The 26,922-nt window shown below is 39.0% G+C and overlaps 1 protein-coding gene across 2 annotated transcripts in view; it reads right to left on the minus strand.

Moving 5' to 3' along the window:
- Window positions 1-21,859, minus strand: part of ITPR2 (inositol 1,4,5-trisphosphate receptor type 2) — a 524,186-nt gene extending 502,327 nt beyond the window's left edge. For both annotated transcript variants that reach the window (XM_068561342.1, XM_068561340.1), the window contains exon 1: window positions 21,390-21,859. In XM_068561342.1, the coding sequence (XP_068417443.1) occupies window positions 21,390-21,481 (92 nt within the window). In that variant the 5' untranslated portion in view covers window positions 21,482-21,859. The remainder of the gene's footprint in view (window positions 1-21,389) is intronic.
- Window positions 21,860-26,922: the final 5,063 nt, after the last annotated feature.

Here is a 26,922-nt window from a genome sequence, read left to right on the forward strand (position 1 = left end):
CAATATTCTAAACCACTGAATTCTCTCTGAATGTAAAAAAGCCATACAGTAGGGACTTGCTGCTTCCCCGGTGCCCACCCTTTCTAATTCTTCCCTTCTCTTCAGCACAGCACCACAGGGATGTTCAGTCCTCCCTTCTTTTCACAAACAAATCAAAAGCCTCTTCCCTGACTGTCGAAAATCTAAATTCCAAGAACTTGGCAGTACAGGGGCTGTTACTAGGCCAGACTCATAAGTATTCCATCCATGGCCTACAGAATTGCTAAGTAGCTAAAGTTTTCTCTAAAGAGCCTGTAATTTAAAAACAGGAACAGTAAGGATGTGATAGGAAATGCTTTATTTTCCCTCACTTAATGTTACATTTCCTTTCATTTATGAATATCTTGATGTAGACACATAATATGCTTAGTATTTCACCCTTTAAACTTCCCTGAACACTGCAATTTTAAGAAATAGCTTGACTAGATTTCTTTTTAAAAATCAACAAATCTTAAATCTATGTCTCATCTCTTCTCTCATGTTTCAAGGTTAAAAAAAAGTAATAAGGTAGGTTACCTTAATGTCACTCCAAATATCATGATTGATCTGTTGAATTGTAATTAGATGATATTTGGAGTGTAGTTTTAAAACCACTGCCTAAAACAGTGGTTTATCCAAAATATCCAAGGTATTTAATAATGTATATAACTAGTATAAATTATTTCTCTTTTCCAAATATGTTTCTTTATCAATAAACACAAAATAAATCAAGAAAATACTGAGTTATGTAACTAATTCAACATTTTATTTTTATTTGCATCACTGTTACAGGGGAGATATTTTCCTGCTTTTACAGTTATAGCAAATCTGGAAAAATAAGCCACTGATATTAAAATGTGTAATATGATTCAATTGTTGCTAATAAATATGTTTAGGTGACTTCTTTATGACTTTATCAATTTTTAAACCCTAAGAATAAATTTAAGCAAGGAGGTGAAAGAGCTGTGTATTGAAAACTACAAGACATTAATGAAAGAAATTGAAGACACAAATAAATGGAAAGATATTCTGTGCTCATGGATTGGAAAAATTAATATTGTTAAAATGTCCATACTACCCAAAGCAATATACAGATTCAGTGCTATCCTTATCAAAATTCCAATGGTATTTTTCACAAAAGTAGAACAAACAATCCGAAAATTTATATGGAACTACAAAAACAAAAAAAAACCCTGAATAACCAAAGCAACCTTGAGAAAGAACAAAGCTGGAGGCATCACACTCCCTGATTTCAAACTCTATTACAAAGCTATAGTAATTAAAACGGTATGGTATTGGGGGGGGAAAAACAGACACATAGATCAACAGAACAGCATACAGAGCCCAGAAATAAACCCACACATATATGGTCAATTAATTTATGACAAAGGAGCCAAGAATATACAATGGGGAAAGGATAGTCTTTGCAATAAATGGTGTTGTGAAAACTGGACAGCCACATGCAAAAGGATGAAACTGGGCCACTTTCTTAAACCATACACACAAATTAATTCAAAATGTATTAAAGACTTAACGTAAGACCTGGAACCATAAAACTCTTAGAAGAAAACAAAGGCAGTAAGCTCCTATTTGAAATCACTCTTGACAATGATTTTTTGAATCTGACACCAAAAGTAAAAGCAACAAAAGCAAAAATAAACAAGCAGGACTACGTCAAACTAAAAAGCTTCTACACAGCAAAGGAAACTATCAACAAATGAAAGGCAACCTACTGAATAGGAGAAAATATTTGCAAATCATATATGTAGGGGTTAATATCCAAAGTATACAAAGAACTCATACAACTCAATAGCAAAAAATAAAGAAACAAACAATCCAATTTTTAAATGGGCAATAGACCCAAATAGACATTTTTCCAAATAAGACATTCAGATGGCCAACAGGTACATGAAAAGATGCTCGATATCACTAATTATCTGGGAAATACAAATCACAACCACAATAAGATATCACCTCTCACCTGTTAGAATGGCTATTATCAAAAAGACAAAGAAATAACAAGTGTTGGCAAGGATGTAGAGAAAGGGAACCCTCATGCACTGCTGTTGGGAATGTAAATTGGTGCAACCACTATGGAAAACATTATGGAGATTCCTTAAAAATTAAAAATATAACTACTGTACATGATCCAAAAATTCCATTTCTGGGTATATATCTGAAGAAAACAAAAACACTAATTTGAAAAGATATATAAACCCCATTTCATTGCAGCATTATTTACCATAGCCAAGATATGGAAACAACCTAAGTGTCCATTGATAGATGAACAGATAAAGAAACTGTGGAATATACCACATAAAATGGAATATTATCTAAACAAAATATTAATGAAACATACAATAGGATATTATTCAGCCATAAAAAAGAAAGGAAATCTTTCCTTTGTGACAACATGAATGGACCTTAAGGGCCTTATGCTAAGTGACATAAGTCAGACAGAAAAGGACAAATGCCATATGATGTCGCTTATATGTGGATTCTTTAAAAAAAAAAAAAAGCTCACAGATAGAACAGATTGGTAGTTGCAAGAGGTGGGGGGTAGGAGGTGGGAGAAATGTGTGAACTTTTTTAGTTTCAATAAACTGAATTTTTTAAATTTTTAAACTCTAATACTAACTTTTTAAATATCTAGCATGTACCAGTAGAGCTTTCCAAATACTCACACAAGTATAGCATCATTTCCTACTCCCAAAGGACCACTGAGGATCAGAAGACAAGTATTAGTAGTACTCGCAATTTAAAGATGGGGAACTGAATTCAGAGATTAAATGATTTGTCCAAGTTCTCAACCTCTTCAGGGTAGACTAGAATTCAAATCTAAGCACGTAAACAGCTCTTTCCAAAATCCATATTGCCTTTAAAAACTCATTATCAAACATCTTTTTATTCAATGGTTTGACTTCAACCTTGAAATTAAATGTGAGTTCTAGACAGTCATTTCATAACCAACCAGTTTGTTCAATAGTTCAAGATGGACCCAAGTTTTAAATATTTAAGATATGACCAAAAAAAAAGAGTTGAAGACACTGACTCTTAAGAGTTAGAAAAATTTACTGTTTTCTAAATATTACATACATTTCAAATATTACATATTAATTATAATTCAAATCTAACTTTGGCACAGTAAATATTTGTTTTACAGAAGGAATTTTTAATTAAAAGCATTTTAGCTACAAAATTTTCCAATTTTGATATTGGAATTAATAATTTTTCAATTTTAAAATTTGTGTTTTAAATCCTGCTTATATTACAGCCTGCTTTGTACACATCTCCATCATAATAATTAATTCTTGTACACTGTGTACACAGAAGGTGCCACAATCATTCCATAAAGTGGATAAGCTACTTGTGTCTAAACAAAAGCTATTGAAACTAAAAGCAAATACGTTCACAATCAAATTTACTGTGAGAAGAGGTTCAAATCATATACCTTCATGGATGAGATTCATTTATCAAAGCAGGTTTATTCATATACTTATGAATAGTGTACACATTTTGAAAAAGTTTGTTTCGTAAGCTCCTCTCCCTTTTTTATTTTGCATCAACATTACAATAAAATGCTGCCTTCCCTTTCTGACCCTTCACCACGACCCTCACCCCTGATATCCTCAGAATGCTTTTCTTCAGGAGCTGATGCTAAAGAAAAGTTTAGACCAGACCAGACTAACGAGGCTTTACTGCGGCATGTAAAGTACTTAGACAATTCTACTTTTCATCAGGCAGTAGGCTCCGCCTGAAACAGTGTTAGTATAAAGCCCAAAACTAGTAAACTGGAAAGAGAATAGCCTTATATAAGTACCAAAAATAATTAAGGGCTTCATATTTTAAAACCTGACATAAGGACATAGGAAACATGGCTTGTCAAGGTCACGGGGTGATCCTATCTGGCTACAACGGACACGTGTTGTCTTTGTCTTTCCAGCATCCACTGCCTTCCTTCTGGCAACTGAGCCCTGAAAGAGGAATGGAGAAGGGCTCTTCTTCTTCCACTCAGAGCATGATGACGTCACCTCTGTCATCAGAGCATCCCCTCCTCTGGCCACAGTGTTTGGCTGAAGATGAGACTGTGAGCCTAGTCACTGCACAGTGATGACTGCAGCACTTTTAGAGTCTGAGGAAATGAGGCACTCTCTATTCAGCTCTGGATGTAAGAGGAGGGGATACGCTAAGGCTGAAGCTGCTAGCAGCCATGCTGCCACCAAAGGCGGAAGGCCTGCCTGAGGATGGGACTAATATTGATGACAAAACAGAATCAGGGATAAAGAGAGTCTGTAACAATGTTATGCATAGACTTTTCAGCTACCTCAACCAGAAAGTTCTCTTCTTTGCTGACAATTGTTCTAATTGGGTTTCCTGTTTCTTGCAACCAAAAAAATTCTGGTTAATAAATGGTCTTCAGATTGACTAATTCACTGTCATAACAAGGAATGTGGCACTTTTCTCTCATGCATTAGTAGTTAGTCCAATATGACTACAAATAACAACTGGCATAAACTGCGCCATAAGGAATTTATGTTAACTGAAAGGAAATAGCTTCTCATAGAGAAATTTTCTAACAAGAGTTTGCAGAGAAAGTTTTTTTTAAGTGTTTTTTAATGCTTTAATTTTAAGAGTTCTTCAATAGTTTGTGTGCATATACACACTAAGACTGTAGTAAATAGTAAAATCTCCTTTTATGGCATAACCAAAAGAAGGCTACAGCCTGGATAATTTTTGTTCATTAGGTAATATCTAAGAGGCAGGAGTAAGATACACTCTCTATGCCTTTCATATCCCTACGATTTTGTCTAAAATTCATTAGCATTCTAAAGAGAAGTAACCATTATCATTTGATCAGTCACTGTTTAAAATTTGACAAGACTATCCTAGACCAATTTGTTTATTTGTCAACTGATTCATTATCCAAGTTAGATAAATGTTTTTGCTAATCCCTCTAACAGTCACAGAAGTTTAGTAGGAATTCTTGGCCAACAGGAAACTTGTGCAAAACATCCATTCTAATGGCTCCAAAGCAAACATTTGTTTTGTCTCAATAAATAAAACAAAACTGTTTCCTTTTACCACTATGTTCCAGTAGGGAAGAAATGTTAGCAACTGAAATAACATGTTGGCTTTAAAATTTAACAAGACTTGAAAATTCTAGTCAAGGAAGATATGGTATATATATATATGCCAAGCAATTCTAAGGTTATTACTAATGCTGATACACTTTAGGTATTTGCATTACATCAAAAAGATAGCATGCATCAAACCACTAAGAAAAGATAATTATAAGTGCCTGCAGTTTAGTAGTATGCATTATCTAAGTAAGGAAGGGGAAAAAAAAGGTCCCAAACCAAAATAAACAATAGATAAGGCGGAGTGCCTTTGAATAGCCTACTAAACAAATACCAGCTGAAAAACTGGTTTACTGCAAATTTTTATAAACATAATACAGCAGAACTTTTAAATCAATGCAATATGAACTTGGCCAAGCCTCCAAAGAGACTCCTGCTGATTTTTTCAGATATAATAATAATAACAGTAGTAATAATAATAATAATAATAATAATAATGGTTTCCACCTATTTAACACTTAGGTGCCTAATTCTAAGGGCCTGATGCTTACTAAGTGTTTTACATATTTTAACTGCCATTAGTCATCATGGCAATACTATAAACCAGACAATAATCCCACCTTACAGATAAGGAAATTGAGGTTCTCAATATTAAGTAACTTCCAAAGATCACACCATTAAAAGGAGTAAAGCCGTAATTTGAAACCAGGTTTGTCTGAATCAAACACTCATCCTCTTAACCATTATGCTAAAATGCTATTCATTTGTTCAGTATATTTATTGACTACCTATTACGTGACAGACACTGTGCAAGATATTGGGGACATAATTGTACACAACACAGCTGCTCCCCTTACAGAGTTTAAAGTCTAGTGGGAGAAACATACATAATCCAATAATCTTATAAATAGAAGTACAATTGAAACTACAACTGGGATAAATTTTCTGAAGGAAACAAATATGGTGCTGTATGAGCATATATGTAGCAAAGGGAGCTCACACAGTCTGGGAGATCAGGAAGAGCTCACTGCAGAAGTGTCACAGAGGAATCTAAAATATGGTACAAATGAACCTATCTACAAAACAGAAACAGACTCAGACATAGAGAACAGACCTGTGGTTGCCAAGGGGAGGGGAGTGGGGGAGGGAAGGACTGGGAGTTTGGGATGAGCAGATGTAAACTATTATATAGAGAATGGATTAACAACAAGGTCCTACTGTATAGCACGGGGAGCTATATTCAATATCCTGTAATAAACCATAATGGAAAAGAATATAAAAAAAAGAATGTCTGTATGTGGATAACTGAGTCACTTTGCTGTGCAGCAGAGATTGCCACAACATCGTAAATCAACTCTACTTCAATAAAAAATAAAATAAAATAAAAAAGAAGCATCACAGAGCTGAAATCTGAATGATAAACAGGCATTAATTAGGTGAAAGGCGTAGGGGGTTAAGAGGGGAAACCAATCGACAGAGGAAACAAACATGTGAAAAGGCCCTATGGTAAGAGGGAGCTCAGAATGTTTGTGCAACTAAAAAGGGGGGGAAAAAAGGCCTTATGCCTGAAACAGAGCCACAGGATGGAAATATGGTACAAGACAAGGCTTGTACCTCTTCCCAGAACCATGGAAAGCCTGAAGTCGTACTGGGCTTAATGACATTCTAACCAACTGTAAGCAAATGAAGGGGAAACTTCTTTCAAGTCTATATGTTCCATTTTTTAAAGTAATAAAGCAACAATGAATATTTTAATTCATAAATCTTTTGGGGTCTAAAGGCAAACACTAAACAAAGATACTGCCCCTTCAGTGATTCTGATGACAAGCTACTCTTCATTCCCAACTCCAGCTGCTGCATTCAGGCTGCCTTCATGTATCACCTGATTCCTCCCATGCCTGCCATTTGCAGCCTTCTTCTATTTCTCTTTACCACCGTCTGATCTTCCTAGAACAAAACCTGATTATTTCATTCTTCCACTTAACAATCCATCAATGGCCTCACACTGCCTAATAGGGAATACATGATCTGGTCCTTGTGTGCCCATCTAGTTTCACCTTCTGTTCGAATACAGTAGAGCCAGGATTTGAGGTTGTCCAGAGAACAGGTTCATTTCTTGATATTCTATTATTCCTGAAGTACTGGCCTCATCCGCATGGTTCAAGGTGGCTTCTTCCCTGCCACATTACAAATAGCTGAATGGGGATTGGCTAGGGAGGAAAGGAAGGAGGAGAGTAAACCTCTCCTTTAAGAACCTAACCACAAATTATAGTCTGAGGCCACACCTGGCTACAAGGGAGGCTAGGGAACGTGGTCTTTATTCCCAGCATCCACAAACTCAAGTACTTCTATCAGTATGGAAGAGGGAAAAATTAATTTGGGGGAATAACTAGCAATCTCTGATACAGAAATAAAAATTAATATGCATTTTTTGCTAAATTAAATACAGTTCAAACTAAATGATTCAGTTGATATTAATTCTTTGAGTTTATTATAACTTCTATTTTGAAAAAAAATGTGCAATACAAATGTTGATCTACTCTTTAGAAAATGTTAACAGTATAAATTTATGGATATCTTGTTGCCAAAGTAATTACTGCCTCTCAAAACTTGTACATGTCAGTTTACTTAAACAATTCTTTATTCAGATTCTCCAGTATTTAACAAAGTGTTTTTCTACTTGCAATTTGATAATTTTTAAGAGCCAGTTCTGAGAGATTCTTTAGCAGCCAAGACTTCAGAAATGAGTACTTGGTTTCACCCTGACAGATACAATGACTTCATTTGTACTGACCAGGAAAGGAGGCTCATTCTTGACATGGATTTAGAATTGGACCTCAATTACTAAATCATGTCCTGCCAGGTAAATAGGGAAGAAAGGTAAATAAAGGCCCTTTATCATTTGTTATTAATCCTAGCAATGGATTAATTTAGTAAAGTTTTAGATAACTAACACTTTCATCAACGAGTCTTGATTTGATTTAAAATGTCATAGTATTTACCATTCCTAGCCACAAGTAGAGTCCTCAATACAACAAAATTCCGTCCTTTACCTTCCCTGCCTATTTTAACAAACCAAGACTGAAATTACCCTCTTTGAAAACATGGCTGAAACCAAAAATCTACTTGAAATGCAAATGTTTTAAGTAGTTATGTCCCTAATACTAGCAACGATCTTGAACACTTTAGCCAAACACAAGTAACTAGTCCTTAAATCATTAACTTACTTTGGATTCCTAACATAACTGTGTTTGGTGATTTGGGTGAGATTTTTTAAGTCACTGTCTTTACTTGGTATGATACACTTCAAAAGGATTAATCTGGATGTTATAGAAATGAAGCAAAACTCTGATAACATTTTGCATCTTTCATCTCAAAATTATTTTCTAAAGATACTATATTTTTAAACATCTATCATAGTGGATGTTAGAACTAGAGGGAATAGAACGACCTTGTTTTGCTTTTTTAAATTATTTTGTAATTTTTACATATCTATATTTTTCACTTTATTTCTTTGTCCTATATGCAAATATGCTCTCAGAGGAGCTCTCATTTGTACATTGCTACCAGTGAGGATTCCAAGAATAAGAGTACAACACCAGAGAATTTCAAGTTCTTAAAGAGAATGGCCAAACATGTCTTTTAGAATAAGACTGAGGCAAAGCACATTAAAACAGACTTAGTCAATAGAAAGCATATAAAGTAATGAAAAACAAAAATACCATTCATCTGTTCTCCTCAACCTATATTTAAATGCCTATCCCTTTCCAGACACTCACTCCTAAATTTCAAAAATAAAAATTGCAAGTTGTTGGGGCTTCCCTGGTGGCGCAGTGGTTGAGAATCTGCCTGCCAATGCAGGGGATACGGGTTCGAGCCCTGGTCTGGGAAGATTCCCACATGCCACGGAGCAACTAGGCCCGTGAGCCACGATTACTGAGCCTGCGCGTCTGGAGCCTGTGCTCCGCAACAAGAGAGGCCGCGACGGTGAGAGGCCCGCGCACCGCGATGAAGAGTGGCCCCCGCTCGCCGCAACTGGAGAAAGCCCTCGCACAGAAACGAAGACCCAACACAGCCAAAACTAAATAAATAAATAAATGATTAAAAACTTTAAAAAAAAAATTACAAGTTGTTGTATGCCCTCTTCTATTTTTCTAAAGTTCTATAAATTCCCCAACTACTTCCTGATTTCAAATTAGCAAATTATTTCCAACTAAACTTTTCTGCTGATAGCTGTTAAAGTATAAAGTATTTCCCTGGATGTATTATATATTATCCACTAAGAGAAAGGGCTGATCGAAATTAAGAAATGGTCTCACAAAATGCTTACAAATTCAACTCTTTGCACACATTAAAAACAAAATTGAACTTTCATAAATATTAACTTTAATGTGCCTATAACATACAAATCATTAAATAAGGCTATATACATTACTCTTTCCAGGCTGTAAGTTTTATCACATGTTGGACTAGGTAGGTGCAGAGATATGACCCAAGAGATTATAAAAGTACCTATTATAGCAAGATTTAATGGCACTATAAATCCAGTGACAACCTTCATCCATTTTAAAAGAATTACCCATATGAATTCTCAAAATATTTAATAAGAACAATTACACTGACTTTACAATTACATTGACTTTTTTCCAGAAAGGGACTGATATTAACAGCTACTTAACGATTTGGGAATATGCATATCTTAATTCAACAAATATTCATTCAATAAATATTTATGGAGTCAAGCACTTGAGATGCTCAGTGACAAAACAAAAGACCTCTGCCTTCAAAGAGCTTACATTCTACCAGTGTAGATAGATGATAAACAATGAACACAATAAATAGTAAATTATACTGTATGTAATAAGATGGTATGTAAAAAGAGGTAAAGCAGGGAAAGGAGCACAGGAAAGGCTGAGGCAAAATGTTAAATATGTTACTATATGACCCAGCAATTCCCCTGCTTAGGTATATTCCCAAAGGAATTAAGAACATATGTCCACATAGAACCTTGTACACAAATATTCATCACAGCATTATTCATAATAGTCAAAAAATAGAAACAACACAAATGATAATCAGCTGATGAATTGTGATGAAACACAATGTGCTGTATCCTTACAATGGGGTATTATTCAGCAATAAAAAGGAATGGAGTACTGATACATGTTACAATGTGGATGATCCTTGGAAACATTATGCTTAGTAAAATAAGCCAGACACAAAAGGATCAATATTGTATGATTCCACGTATACGAGGCCCCTAGAATAGGTAAATTCATAGACAGAAACTAGACTAGGGATTACGGCAGATGGTGGGGGAGACGATGGGGAGTTATTGTCAAAAGGATAAAGAGTTTCTGTTTGGGTTGATGAAAAAGTTTTGAAAATGGGTAATGGTGATGGTTGCCCAATATTGTGAGTGCACTTAACGTCACTGAATTTTACACTTAAAAGTGAATAAGATGGTACAGTTTATGTTATGTATATCACCATAATTTATTTTAAAAGGTGCTAAGAAGTTACTATTAAATTACCTACTAAGTGGTAACACCTCAGCTCATGCCCAGGTCCTCTGTGCTTTCCTTCTGCCCTACCACCATGACCCACAAGCAGGCAAAACTCGCAGCCCTGCTCACAGTGATCTCCCTGGTAGTCAGATCTGGCCTCGCGACTTTCTTTTATGGACATAAGTGAATAATCCAAGAGGGGCCAAATTCTATCACTCTGTATTTTCAATGTTAAGAAGAGAGATGCTGGGCTTCCCTGGTGGCGCAGTGGTTGAGAATCTGCCTGCCAATGCAGGGGACACGGGTTCGAGCCCTGGTCTGGGAAGATCCCACATGCCGTGGAGCAGCTAGGCCCATGAGCCACAGCTACTGAGCCTGTGCTCTAGAGCGCGTGAACCACAACTACTGAGCCTGCGTGTCTGGAGCTTGTGCTCCGCAACGAGAGGCCACGACAGTGAGAGGCCCGCGCACCGCGATGAAGAGTTGTCCCCGCTCACCGCAACTGGAGAAAGCCCTCGCACAGAAACGAAGACCCAACGCAGCCAGAAATAAATAAATAAATAAGTAAATGAATGAATGAATGAATGAAATGAAATGAAATGAAATGAAAAAAAAAAAAAAAGAGAGATACAGAGTATAGGAATTGCTGTATCCTAGTCATGTAAATGGCAGGACCCAGAGAGAAGGTTCTGCTACTGAGATGCCCACAGCAGCACTGGGTTTCTCTGCCTTTCTTAATGCTCAGTTGTTGAGCTCATCATTCAATTTCTTGGAGCTCCTCCAGTATCTTTATACTAATAAATTTCCTTCTTTAAGGAAATTTATTAATTAAGCTGGCCAAAGATGGTTTCTGTTCCTTACAAACAATGGAACCTTAGTTCTAATATTCAACTCTTAAGCTTTATCCATATGGGCAAAGGGATATGCAAATGTCCTTTGCTTTCCAAATCTCTGGTGCTTTTGTGACAACACAGTAAGAACTGGGATAGCAAGGGATACCTATAGATTGTTTTTCAAGAGTTCCAAGACAATTCAATACGAGGCTTGCAAATAATTTAACTAAATGTGAGTTGGAGAGCACTTTATTCTCTGAAATTTTTACAAATAATACTTCTATTTGCCGCTAGAAAGTTAATCAAGAATTTCTTAACCCAGTTTCTTTTTGCTGGGTTTTTGTTTGTTTGTTTGAGCTCTTATATTTAGCCTGCTGATCCATAAATTCCTTACACAATTTGCAGAATCCTCTTTAAACAGGAGATATACGGACAGCAGTAGTGTCTGCTCCTAGTGGCTATTTCATAATCAGTCATTACCACAAGGTCTTGGAGAGCTAGATATTATGATATCTATTTCTTTTTTTTTTTTTTAAAGATTTGACGAAAGTTCATAATAGTGCAATTGACAAGGAAATTTAGTTTTTTCTGAGATATACATTTTAAAGTAATAACCAGAATTATGACTTATAACATTATACCAGAACATATACGATTTTTAGAAATTTCACGTAATGTCTGAAACATTTATATTAACATATTTCCATACAGATAACCCAATGAAAGTTTAGTATTAGTTGTTTTGTTTGTTTTTTTATACTGCAGGTTCTTATTAGTCATCAATTTTATACAAATCAGTGTATACATGTCAATCCCAATCACCCAATTCAGCACACCACCATCCCCACCCCACCACAGTTTTCCCCCCTTGGTGTCCATATGTCTGTTCTCTACATCTGTGTCTCAACTTCTGCCCTGCAAACTGGCTCATCTGGACCATTTTTCTAGGTTCCACATACATGTGTTAATATACGATATTTGTTTTTCTCTTTCTGATTTACTTCACTCTGTATGACAGTCTCTAGATCCATCCACGTCTCAACAAATGACTCAATTTCGTTCCTTCTTATGGCTGAGTAATATTCCATTGTATATATGTACCACAACTTCTTTATCCATTCGTCTGTTGATGGGCATTTAGGTTGCTTCCATGACCTGGCTATTGTAAATAGTGCTGCAATGAACATTGGGGTGCATGTGTCTTTTTGAATTATGGTTTTCTCTGGGTATACGCCCAGTAGTGGGATTGCTGGATCATATGGTAAATCTATCTTTAGTTTTTTAAGGAACCTCCATACTGTTCTCCATAGTGGCTGATGATATCTATTTCATAATCAGTCATTACCACAAGGTCTTGGAGAGCTAGATATCTAGAAATTAATTAAAAACCTAAAAGTTTTTTCTAAGACTCCACTGAGGAATTTTTTTGGATAACCAACATATAAAAGTCCAGCATTTCGTAATTTTCACAGAGATTTTTATGATGACACTTTAACAATGACTCAAACACTTTAATAGATAGAACCTCAGTAACACATGCTTGAATTCTAAGAATTTAGATACGACTATAGATTATGCTTTGTTTTACTTCCTAAGTCTTTCCCGGCATTCATGGGACTCTATCTATGGCCTCTATCGCTTGTTAAACACCAAAAGGAAATGAGGGCATGGTGTACTCCACACATACCAGAAGGGTATTCTATGCCAAGTGGGGGGGAGAGAGAGAGAGAGAGAGAGAGAGAGTGTGTGTGTGTGTGTGTGTGTGTGTGTGTGTGTTGAATAGTCACAGGCACTATGAGACAAAAAAATTTAGAACTATTTTATTACAGATGGAAAGTTGTCCTTAATGCCAAAGCTTCCAGGGATCTAGAAGACTATTGAAGTTCATGATTAATGAAGAAAAACTACGAAACACTGGGGCTAAGGAAAAATAAGGGGGAAAGGAGTGAAAATAGAATATGCAAAGGAGCTGGAAACATTGTAAAATTTCCCCAAAAAATTGCCAAGTTTCTGGGCTTTATATCCTGCCCTCTTTCTCTCTGGTCTCAGTAAACTCAGCACACATGACAAGGACTGAAGGCAGTCCAAATAAACTCAGAGGGACTGAATCACACTTAAAGCTCTCACATTTGATAAATAAGCATAAAATATGTTTTTTGATTATTTCTTCTATCTTTGCATATCTCAATAATATCAAATTGTTTGCTTCCTTTTTTGGAGCTACTAAAACGAACAATAAAACTTCACCAATTTTTTTAATAAAAGAAAAAAGTACCAAGAATATATGATCAAATTATGGATATAGACTTGAGATAAATATCCATCTTAATGATCCTCCAAAGTTCAGATACATATCACCTCCTCCTTGAAGTCCTCCTCAGGTCATACCAGCCAGAGAAAGAATCCTCTTCTGTTTCCCTATGAATACTGTTTTTAATCATCTTTATTTGAAAAGAATTGCTTTATGTTGTGGTTATTCAATACCAATCTTGTCTCCATTACTAAATAATGACTACATTGATTTCACAAATATTTATTAAATGCCTACCATTTACCAGGAATTGTGTGAGGTGCTGAGCATACAAGGATTATAAAGTCAGAGTCAGTTCCTGATCTTGTGGCATTTACAACTGTGAGAGCAAAACTATCAAATGTCTTTAGTTTCCCATAGATCCTAGTCAAGTGTCATACCACAAATTCTCAAAGGAAGTTTGAGTTTTTAAGATAATAATTTAAAATAGCACAATATCTGGCATCTCTTCATACTGTATCCCTAACACATAGTCAGGGCTCGTTAAATATGCATCAGGTGAGCCAATGATTCAGTCTGCAGCACCCTCCAGCATAAACCACATCACCAGGAAAGGTCCATAGACTGGATTCATGATGCGGACACATTTTCAATTTTATGATTAAATTTTTTTCTGAATAAACTGATAATTTATTCTTAATTCAGGGTTGGAGTTCTATAGGTTTGTGTCAGAATAAACTATAAAATAGCATCATTAACCAATCATTGATTTGAATTTTGAGAGGGCTAATCCATCCATTTCAAAGATATTCAATAGAAACACTTAATTGAATGATTTCAATCACACACACACACACACACACACACACAGATCCCTCACAAAGTAATGCCTATAGAAATTGACAGACAATAAAAGTTCCATAATGGGTACTAAGATTATTAAAATGAACAAGTCAGCCATGCTGAAGGGCATACTTCTTACATGTGTAAACAGACTTCTAAAATAAAATAAACTATATATTTACTGCACAAGTTAAACCAACCATTCATAAAGGCTCAGCATTACTGGCCAAACATTTTTCCATAATACATTTTAAAATACCAACAATAAATAACTAGGAACAAAAATTTTTTATGGTAAACATATGACCATCTATTTCAGCAACATGCAGCCTCCTTGTCTGTGGTTTTCTTCCACTGACCATGACCAGGAAAATGCTTTATTCATGCTTTTTAAAATGAACATTGTTGATGAACAGTAATAAGAAATTGAAGAATCCTTCAAAACATCACTTTCATTTAGTTAACTTTCCTGACTATAATAGCAATAGATGTCTAACTAAAGAAACATATATAGAATCTGGGAAATATAGGAGACACGAAAATAAAAATCATGCACCCATTCACCATGCAGTGTCACCACTGTTAATAAACAAGCTGCTGTATTCTCTTTCACTATTCTCCATGAATCTTATTTTCTGTAGTATTAAATTAGAATTATGGTTTTCTAAAAGCATATATTAAGAACGTACCCATCTAAATCTGCATGAGAGTAGAAAGATAACCACTATGCGTTTGAAAGGCACAATTTTACTCATTAAATAAATGAATGAATGACCATTAAAGTTTCACTTCTCTGATTATAATCTGGTGATCTATTACCAAGCTCTGGTGTAAAAAAAGGAGTAAAATTCAATCTATTGTTATGCTAGAAATTTGTCATAGAAGTCCACTGTTACTTCCTTTGTATTCATATATGAAGATACACCTTGTGCCTTGAGTTTAAGTTTTAAAGTCTGAATTTAACTATAAAGTTTTAAAGTAACCTGTCTATATTCTGTAAGTTATATACACGCTATCTATACAAGAACAGTTCCAAAGGGAAAACATGACTGTGAAAAGTGCTACCTACGCAAAAAAAAAGTTTTTTAAGCAAAAAAGCTCTGTTAAATCTAGAATGAGGCCAAGCATTTGCTTCTGAATTCTCTTTCTATCAAAGCCAAGGATCAGGGGTACTTAAGGAAGGATGGTTGTTTACCTGACTGAGCTCTCCACCGGAGAGAGTCTAAAAGCTGCAGTGTTGTTTATGGAATGACTTAAGTTTAAGAAATGGTGGACCTTTCAGCTTAAAATAGACTTTATGTTCACCACTTCAGAAACTGTCTTTGTACTCCAGCTGATTTAAAGTTCCATAACATGACACTACTAACCCTTAGACTTTCCAGAACAACTCAATATTCAAGATTATACTGTCTTCTTCCTCCCCACTAAACACATGTGCAAATATCCAATGGATTTTTAGACACTTTTATCACAGTAACATATGCCCTAGCCAAAATAAAGCTAAGTTCATATACCTAGTTATAGCAGAAAATAATGCTGTTACTTGGAGGGATTCTGTTTAGAAGAGGCTAAAGATAAATTACAAATTATGCAAATATAAAAATTGGTTATAACCATTCCTTGCTTCATCTATGACTCTCTACTGATCAAACAGTCCTATTAAGGGAAAGATTTTTCAAACCATGATAAGAATAGCAAAATTAAATAAGAAAAATAATAATAAATCAAATTTGCAACCATTTAAATATTAAAACTTTAAGCAGAAAAAAGATCAGGAAGGGAAATTCAAAGGACTATAATCGGTAAAAATAAAACATAAGTCTTATTCATCCATCTAAGGAATTAAGTCTGAATTATAAACTGTGTGACCCTCCATCCCCCTACCTGATGTCTATTGTTGAACATCGAAACAAAGGAATTAAAAAGCTCATTGAATTGGCCAAAATCAAGCAGTAATTAAAAATAAGGGCTCTGATCTTTTCCCACTCTGGTAAAAAACTATCATGATACTTGGCAGTCACTGCACCAATGGGTGGTCACCTGAGTGTTTTCTCAGACCTTAATTAGTGGGTGCTGATTCTTAGTAGATCCCAAAAAGAAACCTCAAGTCAAAGGCAACAATCACTTAAACATATGTATACAGATGTGCATAAACACACACACACACACGTGCACACTTGTCATTCACTAACCTCTCAACCACATGGAGAACAGACAATGAAACAACTGTATACTTTTTATTGATTCTACTGTCCCACCCGTCCTGGGAATTCTGCCATGCTCACTCCCACTGTGTGGTACCTGACCATTGGTCAAGTTGATATACCCAAAATATGAAGTGTCAGAAGTGTCAATGACCAGGGAAGCAAATCTCAGTGTAAAGAAGTGGAGGAATGGGGAAGGGACAATTAACACTGCATTTGATACAAATCAAAACTACAATGAGGTAGCACCTCACACCGGTCAGAATGGCCATCATTAAAAAGTCTACAAATAACAAATGCTGGAGAGGGTGTGGAGCAAAGGGAACCCTCCTACACTGTTTATGAGAATGTAAGTTGGTGCAGCCACTATGGAAAACAGTAAGGAGGTAACTCAGAAAACTAAAAACTAGAATTACCATATGACCCAGCATCCTACTCCTGGGCATAGAGCCAGACAAAACTCTAGTTCAAAAAGATACATGCACCCCTATGTTCATAGCAGCATTCTTCGCAATAGCCAAGACATGGAAACAACCTATATGTCCATCGATAGATGAATGGATAAAGAAGATGTGCTACATATGTACAATGGAATATTACTCAGCCATAAAAAAAGAATGAAATAATGTCATTTGTAGCAACATGGATGCAACTAGAGATGATCATACTAAGTAAAGTAAATGAGAAAGAGAAAGACAAATACCATATGATATCACTTATAAGTGGAATCTAAAATATGACAGAAACGAACAGAAACAGACTCACAGACATAGAGAACAGATTTGTGGTTGCCAAGGGGGAGGCAGTTGGGGGAGGGATGAAGTGGGAGGTTGGGGTGAGCAGATGTAAGCTTTTATACATAGAATGGATAAACAACAAGGTCCTACTGTATAGCACAGGGAACTATATTCAATATCCTGTGATAAACCACAATGGAAAAGAATATTAAAAAAAGAATGTATATATATATGTATAACTGAATCACTTCACTGTATAGCAGAAATTAATGTAACATTGTAAATCAACTATACTTCAATTTAAAAATAAAAATTAAAAAATAAAAAGCAAAAACAAAAGCAACACCGCATCTGAAATTGTACAACATATCCCAAAAGTCCTCCCTTCTCTTTTAAAAGAAAAATAAAAACCATAACCCTAAAATGTACAGTACAAAAAAAAATTGTTTATTTAAAATACATTCACCATCTTCATCCAACAGGATTTAAAGTAGTTTTCCTTAAGTCAAGATAAGTGTTTCCTAAATAGATCTTTAGATGAAAAATTAAAAGTTAGAAAACATAAACCAGGCCCCTTTTGCACCAATACAAGCTGGGAGAACAATACTCTACCTCATTTAGCAATAACTCAGGGTTCAGAAACATCAGGTAAATCCTGGTTAAAGGATAACTGGGGAAAAAAGGGAAATGCAAGTCTTTGCAACCGGAGCAGTCTAATTCCTCAGACTGAGATATCAAATTTAAAAGCTAGGTCACAGAGCCTACAAAAATCTTCCTACATTTCCAGTTGGAAGGGCCTCTAAAATGGCCTACTAAACTCTAATAGAGTGAAACTGTGATTTTTTTCAGGTGAAAAATTCATGACCTTATTACAAAAATTCCCAAAAGCCAATAATAACAACGTGTATCCTCCCAAATTTACACGAGATACTAAAATCAGACAAAATTTATCTGCAGACAAATAAATATGTATGAATTACCTGTAATGCTGTAAACTCCATTCTCACTAACTACCTCCTAAGGTGAATTTGAAAAACCATCATGCAACCAAAAGCGTCAAATAGATAAAGAGCAAAGATAGAAATCAGAAACTTTCAGCCTCATTTTTAGCTCTTCCGTTGAGTTTTTAATATTACAGTGGAACAAACTATGCTGGCTAAATAGATACAATGCCAGTGTCTCCAATGGAGCTCTCTGATTCACTTTAACAATTCACACACCTTTGAAGAAATCTAAGGCCCACAAAAATATAAGCATAATGTGGATTTTCCTAGCAACTCTCTAAAAAAAATGGGCTCTTTCCTTTCTGTCTCTTTCATTCACTTTTATAATACCCCAGGGGCAGGGGCATCAAATACTCTTTCTCTTACTCTCCACAAAGACATGCTGACACGAAAAGAGAATAAATGATACGAACAAGGTCATAATTAGCAACAGACCTTGGACAACTGACCTCCAACTACAGAAGAGCAAGGAATTCAACTTGAAGTATGTACTTACTCTGTCTTTGATAGAAAAGGTGTATAAATAATAAGCCTACAAAAGTATAATGAAAAACTATACTGCTGCTTTGATTTCATGGTCCTAAAACAAACTTGTAAAGTAAAATATCTACCAGTTGTCATCTAAGCTAACAAAGTAGGTGATGCTACTTTGCCTAGATAACATTTCATGTGGCATGAACATAGGCTCCTGCCAGCTTTGTAACTACTAAAATTCTCAGGCCAACGTAGTGCCATGAGTTAAAGAAAAAGAATATCTAATCAGAGCACCAAGCTTCACCAGCGGCAGCATTTCCAACGACCCGTCCTCACCTTAGAATCGAGCTGCACAGAGGTCTTGTCATATTAACCTCAACAAGAATCAGTTTGTCAACAGAAAAATAATACTGCACAAACACACTCTAAGGCAACTCACCTTCCAAAATACCAGCAAGAAATGTTGAATACGAATAAATATTTTATACAAACATATACTACATTAAAGCTTCTTTTTCTCAAAATAATGTGTAACCAAAGAAACACACACTTGGCTGAGAGTCTGGAGACAGGGTTATAGCTCCAGCTTTTGGCATTAATGTCCTCTGCCTCACAGGTAAGTCACTTCATTTCTCTTCCCCCAGGTATCTCTATCTCCAAAATGAACAGGACAGTCTCCGCAACTGCTAAAGTACATAGTGACCGAGACACACACGTTTGCTGAATAAGACACTACAAAAACATGACTTTTTATTTCACTAGGTTTTATACTCTATTCCTAATCCTTTTTATTATTTTGTCCACGACTGTAACTGTCGCTCACAGTCACCTAGGTAGTGACAATTACAATAGCTAACACTTAATACAAGTGCTCATGTGCCACGTACTGTGCCACGTACTGTGCTAAGCACCTTATGTTAACTCACTTCTTCCTCAGCACAATCCTACGAGGTAGTAAGCATGAGTGAGGAAACTGAGATGCAATTATGTAACTTGCCCAGGGTCGTAAGGTTCACAAGCGGAGAAGCCGGGATTTGACCCCAAGCCCTTCCTGATCAACCACCAGGTTAAACACACCTAGAGAGTCTACAGAGGGGAAGGGTGAGGTGCAGCAGAGTCCATCTGCAAAATGTTGCAGGAAGCCCAAACACTGACCTTGTACTAAGAACTCTCCGGGAAACAAATGGCAGCTTATGATTTACAAACCCAGCACAAAAGCACCTGTCACGGCTATTTTTTTCTTCCATGCTTCAGTTTCACTTAACATTGATCTTAAAGGGGTTAAGTTAAATCTACCTCCCTTCTTTCACCCATTAAGGGAGATGCACAAATAACAGAAACTGGGGAAGTTCTGGTGACGTCCACGTCCCCTGTGGGGTAGACACCACTCCATTAATGGCATGGCTCAAAGCCACCGTCCAGGGACACTGCATGTTAAGTCATCTGCCCTAAAACCTAACGGCAGAAAAAAGTGACCAGTCCGAAGTGGAAACACCAGTTTCTCAGCCTGAAATCTCTAAGACTGGGAAGTCTAGCTACTGAGACCAGGCGGTAACAACAACAAAAAAATGTACGCATCAAAATACAATGCAGTCAGCGTGCGTTTAAACTGCGAGCTGGTATTAACAATCAGGACAGAGAGAAAATACTAGTAATCAAGGCAGTCCTCTTTAACCATCTAGCACACGGTTATGTTTATATATCTATTTCCCCCATTCATAAATCAACTCCAATCTCAAGAGCCCTGCACTTGGCCGAGTACCAGGAGAGGTTGAGCATTTCAGTGGGCCAAAGCCCGGGGAGGGGAGAAAGCAGGTGTGAGTTCTAGAACCCAGGAGGCCGTCGGAGCCCCCAGGCTGCCCCCGAGGCGGGGCGAGTCCCCGTTTGGCTAGGCCAAAAGGAAATTACTTCAGCGAAGTGGGACAGTGAGCTCCTCCCGCAGGGCAAAGCCACACTCCCGCTCGCCACATCGCCTGAGTTTCATGTCCGAGGCCAAGGACTTTTATTGACTCGTCTTACAAACCTGGCCCTGAAGGACAAGGGCTTGAGAGCGGTAGCGAGCAAAGATGGGGAAGAGGAGGCATTTTGTTTCACCTCCAAGGGAAAAAAAAAATTTTTTTTTATCAAAACAACCCACGGAGAAGCCAACGAAGACTTCTTCACCGGGCCTGTCTCCGGGCTTTTGAATCACTTCCTCCTTTTCAGATGCGTCTCTGAGCTTGAGATTACGAAGTTGCAGAGAAAGTCTTGCCTCTATGGGCAGCTTCCTGCGAGCGAGAGAGCCGAGCGCACGGCGCTGTCCGCGGGCGCAGAGCCTGCCCTGCCTCCCGGCCACCCCAGGCGGGAGCGGGCGCCGGGGGACGCGGCGGCGCCAGGAGGGACTGGGATGGGTTCCGAGGGGCCTGAGTACCAGCGCTCCCCAGCCCGCGCCCCGGCTTACCCCAGCGTGTTGATGAAGCCGTTGACCGAGCCCTCCGCGTACAGGGACACGATGTCCCCTATGTAGAGGAAGCTGGACATTTTATCGGACATGCTGCTTCATGCTCCGCAGAAGACGTCCCTCCTCTTCTCTGCGCCCTCGCCGCCCTCTCCGGGGAGCCGCAGCGGCAGAGGCGGAACGGAGCGCCCGCCTGCAGCGCCCAGAGCGGCGGCGGCGGACACGGCCCGAGGGATCGAGTGTCGGGCTCAGCCCTGCCCCGCGCCGGGGGAGCCGCCAGGAGCGGCGCTGCAGCTCCGGACACCCCGCGACGTGCGCAGCCCGGACGCCCAGAGAGCCGCAGCCGCCGCCGCCTCCCCGGCAAGTTTCCTGTTCCTTTCAGAAGTTTTCTCTCCAACACCTTTTGCTCCTCCTCCCTCCTCCGCCTACCCTCCCCGCTCCGCGCCCCGCCGCAGCGGTCCCCGCAGCCCGGCCAGAGCTGGTGCGTGCAGAACCCCTCGGTTCCCTCGGGGGAATTTTTGGACCAGGTGGTGGTGCCCATTGGGCGAAGGGGAGGAGAGGAGCCGGGGGACGAGAGGGCGGAGGCCAATCAGGCGGCGGCGGCCCGGGGCGGAGCCGGGCCGGGGCGGGGCGACCGGGGTAGGGGGCGGGGCCCGGCCGCCCGGGAAGCCGTGGCGCGCGCTGACCCAACGCGGGGAGGCGCTGGAGGGGCGGTGGGATCCCCGAACCGGGAAGCGGTCGCCGGAGAGCCGCCCTGGAGAGGCTAGACTTGGGGTGCGACAGTTCCCGCCTGGGAAAGCGAAGGATGGCGGGGCCGAGACCCAGTCCCTTGTCTTAAAGGGGGCGGGGAGGATTGAGAATTGGCGATGGGGCGCGCGCGCAGGACCGGAGCGGAGTGAGCCGACGATACGCCTGGAGATGAAAAGAAGGAGCCGGAGCGGCGTGGGTGCGTGGGGTGGATAATTTGCTGACACAGGGAGAGGAAGGAAGGTGTTGAAGCAAAGGAAAAAGTAAAAAATTTTTTAAAATACACAATAAAGAAAGAAAATAAGAAGGAGAAGGAGGGGGAAGGGAGGGAAGGGGGAGGGTCTGTCTCTATTTGGACTATGTAGTTTAGGTTTTGTCTCTAGTACAGGGCGTTAGTGAAACTTGACCCGTCAGCAGATGTCCAGGTGGACATGAGGTAAGAGTCACTTGGCCGGGCCAGCAATTTTTTTAGCCAACCATAGGCGGTGAACCTTCTCTTAAGCCTCCTGCACTCTTAATCCCGCGTCCCCTGCTCTTAACCCGGAGCCCAGGTTTAACTTTCCGCTTCCGGAAGCCCGCTGTCACAGTCTCACTGACCGTCTTGGTTTGTTTACTTTTAAAGCTTCTGACTCTGAAAGCTCCAACGGTCATGAATGAAACTGGCAGCGGGACACGATTCCACACCTTCTCTGTTGCTTTTGTAACCCTCATCATTTTACAAAACTTTTGTCCTACCCTTCCGGAAGACCTGGAGAAGGCAGACTTGGACAGCAGTTAGGACACTAGCCACCCAAAGAATTGTGACCTAAGTAATCCCCCTAGAGCAAGGTTTGCTGAAAGGTGAAGGAACCCAGGACGTGCACAGAGGTGTGTGCCAAATTGTGCAACGGACCAAAATGTAAATTTACAGTTCGAGGCTGTCTTACAGTTTGAAGATGGTTTGGGTTGAGACTTATAATCACATAATGGACTACGAAAGAATAAGCTTAATGTTCAGACATCTGTGTTTAGAAAGCCTGCAGGATAGAGGAGAATAAAGTGTTAGACCCAGAATCCAGGAAATGCCAGCACGAAGCCTGACTGTACTGAGATAAACTGGACCCAGTCATTGTCCTACCCTGCAGCCGACAGATCTCTCTTTACTTCTGGGTTCTCCTTTGGAAATGGTTACTTAGCAACTTAGAAATGCCTGTTATGTGCTAGAAGCCCTCTTCTGTCTACATGTTACATGATATTACTGTTGGGAGCCTCCAAGACATTGGACGAGCTATTTAAAAGCTTGAGATGGAGCGAGATGAAGACCCTGAAAATGGAGGTTTCTGCTTATCCAAGAGATCTATGGATTACATTCTGTGGTTTCCCATGTTGCACAGTCCTGTACCATACATCCAAATGCATGCTCCACAATTACTGGCCAAAGTCATGAATGTTTTTCTTTGTTTCCTCTAGGTACAAACTATCAGTGAACAAGACATTACAAAACAAGTGGGTGATTGTTTATGCTAATGAACGGGTACAAACTTCAAGCCACATACCCAAGACCAATGTGTTTCCTCCTCCTCACCCCGTCCTCACCAGCCACCACCCACTGAGGTGTCCTATGTAGTCTGAGGCCTGGATCTGGTCACACTGCTGCGTTAACATGGCAAAGATAGTCAGCCAACCACCAAAGGTTTAGGCTCTCCTTCCATGGCAGCCAAGCCTCCTTAAAAGGGTCTTCCCAGCCTTAGCTATTCTGGCAACTCTGCCTTTATTTGCTCAGCTCAGAAACCTTGGAATCGTTTTTGACTCCTCTCTCTCACACCCCACATTCAGTCCATCAGCAAATCCTGTCAGCTCTGCCTTCAAAGTGTAAAGAAAATCCTACAACCCTGGTCCATGCCTCCATCATCTCTCTCCTGGGTCGTAAGACTCCTCACTGATCTCCCCGCTTCCACCTTTGCACCTTTATGATCTATTCTCAACCAAGAAGCCAGACGTTTGCTGTTAAAATAGAAGTTAGATCAAGTCTCTGCTCATAACACTGCAACGACTTCCCATCTCAGAGTGAATTCTGAAGTCACTTCCATGGCATATATGGCCCTATTTAATGTGCCCCCTGAGCCGACGTATTGTAGTACATCTGTGCAGGTACGCATGTGTGAGTGACACTCACACACTAGTGAGCAGTGAGCAGTACACACCTGCACCACTGTTCTCAGAGCCCGCCACTGCCCCTCTGACTTCATCTCCTGCCACTGACTTGAGCTTCTTCACTCCAACCACCTTGGCCTCCTTGCTCGCCCTCATATATGCCAAGCCTGCTCCCTGTGGAGGGCAGTTAACTTACTGTTCCCTCTGCCTGGCGTGTTCTTCCCATGTGTATCTGCAAGGCTCAGTCCCTCTCTTGCTTCAGAGCTCTGCTCTGATGTCACCCTGTCATGAGGCCTTCCCTGACGACTCTATATAAAATACTGTCCTCAGCCCCATTTGCTATCTCCCTACTCTATTTTTCTTTTTTTAAAAATAAATTTATTTATTTATTTATTTTTGGCTGCATTGGGTCTTCGTTGCTGCACGCGGCTTTCTCTAGTTGCAGCGAGCGGGGGCTACTCTTCATTGTGGTGTGCGGGCCTCTCATTGCGGTGGCTTCTCGTTGCGGAGCACGGGCTCTAGGCACGTGGGCTTCGGTAGTTGTGGTACACAGGCTCAGTAGTTGTGGCTCACGGGCTCTAGAGCGCAGGCTCAGTAGTTGTGGCACGCGGGCTTAGTTGCTCGGCGTCATGTGGGATCTTCCCGGACCAGGGCTCGAACCCATATTCCCTGCATTGGCAGGCGGATTCTTAACCACTGAGCCCCCAGGGAAGTCCCTCTATTTATTTTTCTTAGTTTTTTTTATCATAGCATGTTATACATTTATTTGCTTATTTATTTGTCCTGTCTCCTCCCACTAGAATATAGGTTCCATGATGGCAGAGAATTTGTGTGTTTTCATCACTGCTTTATTCCACTCTATAAAAGAGTTCTTGGCACTATCATGTGCCTATTAATAAATATATGTTGAGTGAGTGGGGGGAAAAAATCACCTAGTGCAACATCTTTATGGAGTCTCAGGACCTCTGTGAAACTTGCTCCCTCCAAGAGTAACCATACATCAGTTGGGATGCATGTTCACCCTAATCTCAGATCCCCAAACTTTCTTCATGTTCTATCATTATCTTCTCTTTGAAGCTAATTGTGGGACAGAGACCTCCCCATTTACACCTAATCCTAATTCGAACTCACTCTACACTACATGTCAATAAGTACCATTAACCCACTGTGATTGAGCTAAATCCTACATGAGAGGAGAATGAAGGAAAAGGGAGAGTCCTGAATTTACTGAGACTAAAGCTGCAATGACTGAGAAAACCCGAAGTTACTGAATTTATCCAGAACTAGCCAGGTTAAGTTTGCCATCAATAGAGATGGGCACTTAAAACAGATTAAATTATCAAAAAACAGTTTGGCCTCACACCATATACAAAAATTAACTCAAAATGGACCAAAGACCTACATATAAAACTTTTATAAGAAAACATAGAGGTAAGTGTTCATAATATTGAATTTAGCAATGGTCTCTTAAATATGACGCCAAAGCCATAAGCAACAGAAAAAAGATAGATAAATTTGATTCACCAAAGTTAAAAATTTTTGTGCTTCAAAGGACACTATAAAAAAAGTGAAAATACAATATACAGAATGGGAGAAAATATTTTCAAATCATGTATCTGATAAGGAACTTGTATCTAGAATATTTTTAAAAAACTCTTACAACTCAACAATAAGAAGACAAATAACTTTTTAAATGAGTAAAGGATGTGAATAGTCATTTCTCCAAAGAAGATATACAAATGGCCAATAAGCACGCAAAAAGATGCTCAATATCATTAATCATCAAGGAAACACAATTAATACAACAATGAGATTTCATTTCACATTCACTGGGATGGCTACAATAAAAATGACAGATAATAACAAGTGCTGACAAAGATATGGGAAAACTGGAACCCCCTACTGCTGGTAGAAATGTAAAATTGTACAACACTTTCGAAAAGAGTTTGGCAGTCCCTGAACAAGGTGAATGTAGACTCGCCATTTGACCCAGCAATTCCATCTCTTGTATATATCCAAAAGAAATGAAAACATATGTATACAGGAAAACTTGTACAAAAATGTTCATAGTAGCTTTATTCATAGTAGCCAATGTCCATCAACTGATGAATGGATAAATAAACAGTGGAATATTACTTGTTCTTAAAAATGAATGAACTATTGATTCATGCTACAGCATAGATGAACCTTGAAAACATTATACTAAGTAAAAGAAACCAGTCACAAAAGATCACATATTATATGATTCCATTCATATAAAATGTCCAGAATAGGCAAATTTATCCATTTAGATAAAAAGTCAATTAGTGGTTACCTAGGGCCTGTAGTGGGTAAGTAAAGGACACAGGGTTTCTTTGTGGGGTGATGAGAAAGTATTCTTCAAATTTGCACCTCTGTTCAGCATATATTTCCCTTTAACTTGACCTATGTGTTCTTGGTTCCACCTGACATCTACTTTGAGCAAGGGTAACCTCATACCTAGCTGCTGAGAAGGGGGAAAGGGTGCTAGGGTACAACTAAAAAGAATTCAGGGACTTCCCCTGGTGGCCCAGTGGTTAAGACTTCACCTTTCAATGCAGGGGATGCAGGTTCAATCCCTGGTCAGGGAACTAAGATCCCACATGCCTCTCGGCCAAAAAACCAAAACATAAAACAG

The sequence above is a fragment of the Eschrichtius robustus genome, chromosome 13, assembly GCF_028021215.1.
Source record: "Eschrichtius robustus isolate mEscRob2 chromosome 13, mEscRob2.pri, whole genome shotgun sequence".
NCBI lineage: Eukaryota > Metazoa > Chordata > Mammalia > Artiodactyla > Eschrichtiidae > Eschrichtius > Eschrichtius robustus.